Raw genomic sequence first — 7,457 nt, 5'->3', positions numbered from 1 at the left:
GGATTATTTGTGCGGGTAGGATCAAAAGTGATTTGTGGAAAGATTTGAGATTGAGTGCAAGTGGTGGAAAGGACTGCAGCTTGGTTTGGGTTAGGGTTGGGATTCTTTGCGAAATGGGTGGCTTTAAGAGGGTTCAATATCATGAAGAAATTGACAGAAGTAGAAGAGAACAGTCATGCCTATACAATTTGCTTTCTAACCGGAAACAAAAATTCAAAATTTTCTCAAACTTGGTAGCTACAAGAAGCTCGGCAAAACCGGAGAATATAATTAGCCCAAGACAAATACCATTTCTCACGTATACTTGAAGTAAATCAATGAAACAAATTAGACATGCAAATTGTTGAGTATCATATCATGTCAATTAGCCCTCTTCCTCTTCTTTGACTTCTTTGCACGAGATTTTACTTTTGTCTTTGATATATTTGTAGGCAGTTTCTGCTTCTTGCATTGATGCCTTGGAGGCACTAGCTTCTCATTGTCATCCTCCCCAGCAGAGAGGGTATCACTAGCAGACTCTTCTTCATCAGAACTGAGTACCAACTCTTCTACAACATCTTCATCCACAGCTACCGTGTTGTGCTCTTCCATCTTTCTCTTCTTTTTCTTCTGCTTGATTTCTTTAGGCTTCTTGGTCCTGCAAATCAATAGTAGAATGATAAATAACAATACTACCAAAGAAAAGAAAAAATGCAAGAGAGTCAGATGAACATACTTGGAATCACCTCCTGGTAACCAGGAAGAATTAAAGACAGAAGCACCTTCCTCATTCCAGGCATCATCCTCTTCATCACTTTCTGATATTTTTTTCCCGAAGACAGATGAGTGCTCGCCAACAAGAACACTGAAACCACATGCACATTAGAAAATTGCAACCTAAAACATGCAATCATGAATATAATAAAGCCTACTAAACAACATAGAGATAAACCTGGATTCTGTCAACATATCGTTTCTTTGCTGTGCTCTTTGGCGTAGAGTTAAGACATACTGTGACAAAGGGCTAGCCTCTGACTTCTTTTCATCCTATGAAAAGACATAATGTTTTTCAGTTTCTCTGAGGCATTAAACTCAAAGAAAACAAAGCATTCAAGAAATCCAAGGCAACAAACTTATATCACAAATATCTAAATAACAGCTCAATTCATTGAATTGCAATTTTCAATCATGGAGAGCCCATTATTAAATATTAATTAACCATTGTGTTAAAACCCCAAAGGTGGCATTACTCAACAGTTGATGAGCTCAAAAAACAAAAATCAAAGGCCATATACATAAAAGACCTGTGTAGTAGATCATACATACAAACATACATACATACATATATATATATATATATATATATATATAAACCAAACAAAAACAAACAACTTTCACTCTTGACAGTTGACTCATAAGTAACCAAAAAAAGCTTCCAACTTGTTTCTACCAATTCAAACCACATGTTAGCCAAATCAAACTAAAATGATGAAATAATAAAAGTTGCCAATATTAGAGAACTTAACAATGTGATCAACAATGTATCAAAAAAAAACAATCTGATCAACTAAAGCGTTGGTATTGCAACCCATCAAGATTCAGAGAAACTCATAACATACAGTACTCAGGCCATCCTATAAAAAAATCAAATGCAGAATGCAACATATAATCTATACGAATGATAAAATTCAGCAAAGAGAATGGGATCAGAAATTTTTGCAAACCTCAAGAAAAGACATTGCTGCAGGATCATTCGGGAGAAAAGAAATAGACATGCGCCTTTCATTTGTAAACTCAGAACTAGCCTCAATCTGAGATGTGGAAGAGTATACATTAGTTATGTGTACTACAAGCTTTGCTACTTGTAGAAGAAGAATTCATCTAAAAAGAAAACAGAGATATAACAAGAGCATAAACATTTTTCAGCAATCCACTTTTTCAAACTCTAAAGGTCAGATGGAGCACAGGCGATTACAAGTCTGATAGATATCCATTAGTTACATGCACCACTAGATTTGCTACATGTAACATTGTAACAGATAAATTCATTCACATATAAAAAAGACAAAATAAATGAGATTTATTTTTTTTCAAGCATTCCACTTTGACACACTAAAAGATAAGGAGGAAGATATCTGTTGACCACTCTAATCAATTACCTGATTGATAAGCTGCCTCATTTCTTTCCTGAACCGCTCAACTTTGGTAGATTTACAAAAGCTACGCAACCGGACTAGTGGGATAAAAGACAGTTCAAAGAATGCAACAGAATAGCTCCATTGAGCTAAATGTTCAGCTAGCTCCACAGCCACAGAAAATACACATGCCTCCTGAAATGCCCGTGTCTTCAGGGTTGGCTTGCTTACCTGGCATAGAAAATTTTCCAAAATCACATTAGCAATATAGCTGTAAAGCACAATTGACACAAACAAAAATATCCATGCATAGAAGTACCTTGAGTATAGTACGCAAATCAACAGCTTTGCCAACACCTCCAGTGGGGTGCCTATTTAGTTCTTTCATTTCCAGCATGTCCAAAAGGAGCATAGAAACAGGTATGAATGTACCGGTAGCAGTAGCAATTCGGTTAAGCATTTTAACGCACCTCAATCTAAGGGGAAAGTATCTCGCAGTTGGAACCAGACGTGCTACCCCAGAAATTATTTGGGTCAGAGGATAAGCAAGGGGACTAAAGTCAGCTTCTGAGCTGTAGGCGCATATAGCTCCAGTCCAAAGTTCAAGGCAGTTAATGAACTTCCACTCATACACCTTCCGGAATGCCTCCTATAGAAGACAGCTAAAAATCAGAGAAGTGAAGTATTTGGAAAACACAACCAACAGTGTCTCAAGAAAGTACTAAATATGATTCAACCATTGTAAAATGGTACAGCATCAGGTAATTTTAAGGCAATGGACAAAAATTATTAAGAGTGCAAATTTGCAGCTTTAACACAAGATTATAATTGCAATCTCAATAGTGCCAAAAGGGAAAACTTTGAGAGAAAGTTAAGGACAAAATTTAACTCCCAGAATGACAAAAACTTTAGCACTATCATCTCTAAGTTTGATAGATAATGAGAGGTACACTATAAATGGAATCATTTAAATCTATCAGAATATCAGACCTACAAGACAAGATATTAAAAGAGGACCCCCTTTAAAATAATTTTTAGATGGGGACAAATAATACCTTAGTTTTTGTATTAAGTGCATCCCGTAAAATCATTGCCAATTGCCGAATGAAAACAAAGGCATGTTGATATGCAGTAGGAACATCCACACCAAAAAGTTCGATGACACAATTTCCAAGAAACTGGAGATGTTGTAATTTCACTGCATTTATAAACTGGCAGTTCAATACATAGGCTTTATATATCCCTCTAAAGCATTCATCTAAGCAATCAGATCCTAGCCGGATGCATAAATCTCTTAAAAATAAAAATGAGACAACTGGTAGGGCACCACCACCGGTAGCCCAAAAGTGAAGTGCAACCTGAAAAAGTCAAACATAAAGATTAGTTCCATGTGTACCAATTGAAGAAAATTAAAAATAAGTAAAAGACTTGGAACTATTGAGACCACAAACTACATCAAAATAGCATGAATATGCATGTAGTTCACATTCTGTACAGTGCCCAAAACCACAAACTGTTTCTTTTTTAATTGATAAATGATCAGTGATTTTAACAGAGAAACCATTTACAGTTCAACCTCAAAGCACATGTGGTTCAGGGCAGGGTCCAGGACCACAAACTGCACTGCATATGCATCAGATTTACAGGATAGGCAGAGACCTTAAACCACCTCTGGCAGTGTGGTAAAGATGAATCATCAAGTATATATTGAATCCAAGAAATGGAGAGAACTATGCATACCTTAATGTACTTCCTTAAGAGACTTGGAAAAGCAGCCAAAAATATGGAAGAATATTTGAGCCGCCGTAAAGTAAATGATATCATTTCCGTATCAGTCATTTGGTTCAAAACATGTAGGGCATTTCCAAGATATGACTTCACTAAGTGGTTGTAGTTCTTCCAGTGTTTTGTGTTCATGAGATCCATTATGGTCTCTTTCTTTCCACCAGAACTAGGGAGCTTCAACAATTTTCGTAGTATTGCATCCATTTCACTTAAAACAAACAACATTATTTTATTAAACACACTACTTGACATAATACTGAACTTTGTTGAAGAATCATCCCCGCCATCATCACCATAGTGGCAAGCAGTCCTGAATGCTTTCGTAAGTGAACGAACTGCACTAATGTTTCCTTTTTCTTGTACTGAATTACACCACGAATCAACCATTGCAGTAGTTATAACATTTTTTGATGGTTTCTCTTTTTTCTCTGCAACACGATGCCTGCCAATTTCATCAACACCTTGTAAATCTGCATCTTCCACATCAGTAGCAGCATCTTCCACATCAGTAGTGACATCTTCCTGCACAAAAGTGCAACAGGTTTCATAAAACTCTTCTAGTATGAGCACCCATTGAAATCATGATAAAATTCAAGGTTTTCTGTACACACATCAATATCCTCATCATTAAATTGTAGAAGCTCCTCGTCGTGCTCTTTCAAAAACTCATAGAATTCTGGGTCCTGCAAAAAACACTTGTTAATGACTGATTGACTTCACCACTAAAGCTGTAACAGCATTAAAATAAAAATTCCACAAGGTAATAAATTATCAAGTATCAACCAAATTCTGATTTCCCAATTGAATGAATAACCATTTTAAATACATTAACTCAGAAGCTCATATCCCTCCTAGCTACATTGTATTGAACCCTCATCCATTTGATAATCAAACAACCAAACCATAATGTACTTCATGGTAATGATACCCGCACTTCACTTATCAACAAATAGAAATGGAAGCCCTATGTTAAAATAAAAGGAAGAAAACAAAAAAATTGAGAGTGAGTGAAAAGAGTGGAAGCAAGGGTTAACGTGGTTTGGCTTACATCACAATAGAAATCCCTTATTGCAACATTTGTACTATTTTGAATTGTGTATTACAATGCAAGAACTCAATAAAAGGTACATTTACACACAATAGTTGACCTATAGGAGCTATTAATTATGCGTGAAGCAAAGATAATTGATATGTATTGATTTGGGGCATGATAAAGGGTCACAACTAAGGTACATACACGGTAAAAACGTAGAGTGCAGATACATTTAGTCATATATATAGCATGTATATATACTAACACCCAACTGCATGAATTTTCCTGGACATTCAGCAGCCATAGCAAAATTCTTTTTGACTATGTTTCATATTTAGCATACCAAAATTAAGCAGTAACGTTTGAAATATCTAATACTCTACAAGAAGATGTCAATTATCAAGATAAAAATATTGGTCAAAAGACATTGTTGGTCCCTAAACTTTTGCTCATAGGTGATTTTGGCCACACTTTTAGTCCCTAACAAATTTAAAATGATCGCTTTTAGTTCCTAAAAAACTAAAAAGTGATTGATTTTGGTCCCTAACAACCTCTAGAATGATGACTAAAATTGCTCTTGTGCTAAACTTTAAAAAGTGCCAGTGCATTTAAGGCAAAAATAATGTTTTATATATATATATATATATGTATGTATGTATGAATGAATGTATGTATGTAAGTACCTTGTCCTTAAGTCTTTCTAGTTGACTCTTATGCTCTTTGGCTTGACTCTGAGATTTGGAGGTCTTGTTGCTTTTGGTTTCTTCTTTCTCCTCTTCATCACTCATTTCATTATCCAAACTCTTCACTGAGATTAACCCAAAAAAAAAAAAAAAAAAAAAAAAAAAAAAAAAAAAAAAAAAAAAGCAGCAAAATCAGCATAAACCTGGTCACCAGTGACAACTAAACAAACATGAAATAAAAATAAATAAAAAACCTCTGCCTTTTGCCCCCATAGTTAACGATGGATAAAGGAGTTATTCTGCAAAGGATAAAGAAAGAAATAACAGTTAACTAAGGGTATAGAATTACATAATATGACACTAAAAGTCACCACTTTTTCTTTGTATACAGGCCAAATTTTTACTCAGATTATCACACACAGCTACAACAAAGTTTGTTAGAATCAAACTTTCCATAGCATAAAACAAACAAAAAAAAAAAATGGATGCTTATTTTGGGTCAAGCAAAACGAATTCCTATGGTGATAAAGATCTCAATAAAGGCCATATGAAGTTTCAACAGCATTGGAAACAATGAAAATCATTGCCGCATAAACTGAGAGAGCCAAAATCTCAGTGAGACATTGAGCCGAACAGGTGGTGGGCGCATCAGGAACATGTAATTTAGTGTACAGTATTATTATGACTTGTAAATTCTTTACACCACTAATCAGAAACTTTAACAAACATTTTGCATAAATTGAAATCAGTTAAATAATTTGGTTCAAGAAAAACGAATTCCTACGGTCTTATTCAACAGAGAGGCAATCATAAGGACATGAGAGAGCCCAAAATCTCAGTGAGACATTGAATCGAACAGGTGGTGTGCATAAATTACGTGTAACTTAGTTGATAACATTATTATCGACTTCTAAACACCACTAACTAATCAGAAACTTTTTAACAAACATTTTGCATGAAATTGATAAAAGTTAAAGAGGCAAATGTAGAAGCAAACAGCAAAATCAATATACACACAGCGAATCACTTTTTTCTGGGTGCGAGTCTGTACAAATATGAACAGAGAAAAATGGGTTTTTAATAATTTATACAAAAAGATAAGTGCGAACGCTATGTTGAATGTGCGACCGACACTACACTTCGTAGGTACCTGTGCGGGTGAGGCGTGGGTGGGTCGGTCCTAGAAACGGCGGCAGCCACGCGAGGAGTTAACGACCAGACGTGCTGCAAGCTAGGGATCACCGGGCAGCTCTTTCCCTCTATAGGGATCGGAGGGAGAGAGAGATATGAAGGCGGAGGGACCTTACGGCTGAAAAAAACTGAGAATTAGGGAGGGTTTTAGTCCGTTAAGGTTTTTTCTTTTTCTTTTTTTGGGGGCTAAAATGCAAAAATAACTTTATATAATTATATGTTTTACCAAAATTTATTTCGGTACTCTAACTTTATTTTTGTAGTCCTTTAACTTTCAATTTTATTTAATTAAGGTTTTTCCATCAAATTTTATTATATGTTATGGTTAATTTTTCAATTTTTTAAAATTTTCTTTAAATTTTTTAAATTAAAAAAATTTAATTAATGATTGAAAAGTATTTTTCAGATTTTTTTTTCAAAAAATTTTAAGGAAAATTGATGAAAATGCCTTAAATGAATAAATCTGAAATTTATAGGACTAAAAGGAACAAATACAAAGTTAAAGAACTTAAATGAATTTTGAAAAAAAAAACTTAAAAGGTAAGTTTTGCATTTTAACTTTTTTGTTTTTGGGTTAAAATAAACTTAACCTAGCTGTTGCCAACTAGGTCCAAAACTTTTCAAAACTAACCAACTCAATCTCTAATCACT

At 34.7% G+C, this 7,457-nt stretch overlaps 1 protein-coding gene across 3 annotated transcripts; it reads right to left on the bottom strand.

The window, feature by feature from the left end:
* Window positions 1-267: 267 nt before the first annotated feature.
* Window positions 268-6,973, bottom strand: LOC115987242 (nucleolar complex protein 2 homolog). Of its 3 annotated transcripts, none has more exons than XM_031110745.1 (12): window positions 6,766-6,973; window positions 5,870-5,914; window positions 5,616-5,740; window positions 4,511-4,582; window positions 3,855-4,421; window positions 3,170-3,472; window positions 2,434-2,763; window positions 2,139-2,345; window positions 1,704-1,790; window positions 932-1,026; window positions 716-844; window positions 268-637 (listed from the first exon to the last, which is right to left on the bottom strand). In XM_031110745.1, the coding sequence occupies exons 2-12, from the start codon at window positions 5,886-5,888 to the stop codon at window positions 361-363; spliced, it is 2,211 nt and encodes a 736-aa protein (XP_030966605.1). In that variant the 5' UTR covers window positions 5,889-5,914; window positions 6,766-6,973; the 3' UTR covers window positions 268-360. The 3 variants fall into 3 exon arrangements, with proteins under 3 accessions (XP_030966605.1, XP_030966606.1, XP_030966607.1); XM_031110746.1 differs by having other exon boundaries at window positions 5,876-5,914; XM_031110747.1 differs by lacking the exon at window positions 5,870-5,914.
* Between the last annotated feature and the right edge of the window lie 484 nt (window positions 6,974-7,457).

The sequence above is a fragment of the Quercus lobata genome, chromosome 4 (genome assembly GCF_001633185.2).
Source record: "Quercus lobata isolate SW786 chromosome 4, ValleyOak3.0 Primary Assembly, whole genome shotgun sequence".
In the NCBI taxonomy this organism is placed as follows: Eukaryota; Viridiplantae; Streptophyta; class Magnoliopsida; order Fagales; family Fagaceae; genus Quercus; species Quercus lobata.
Note: the sequence above shows the minus strand (reverse complement) of the source record. Positions and strands in the feature narration are given on the sequence as shown.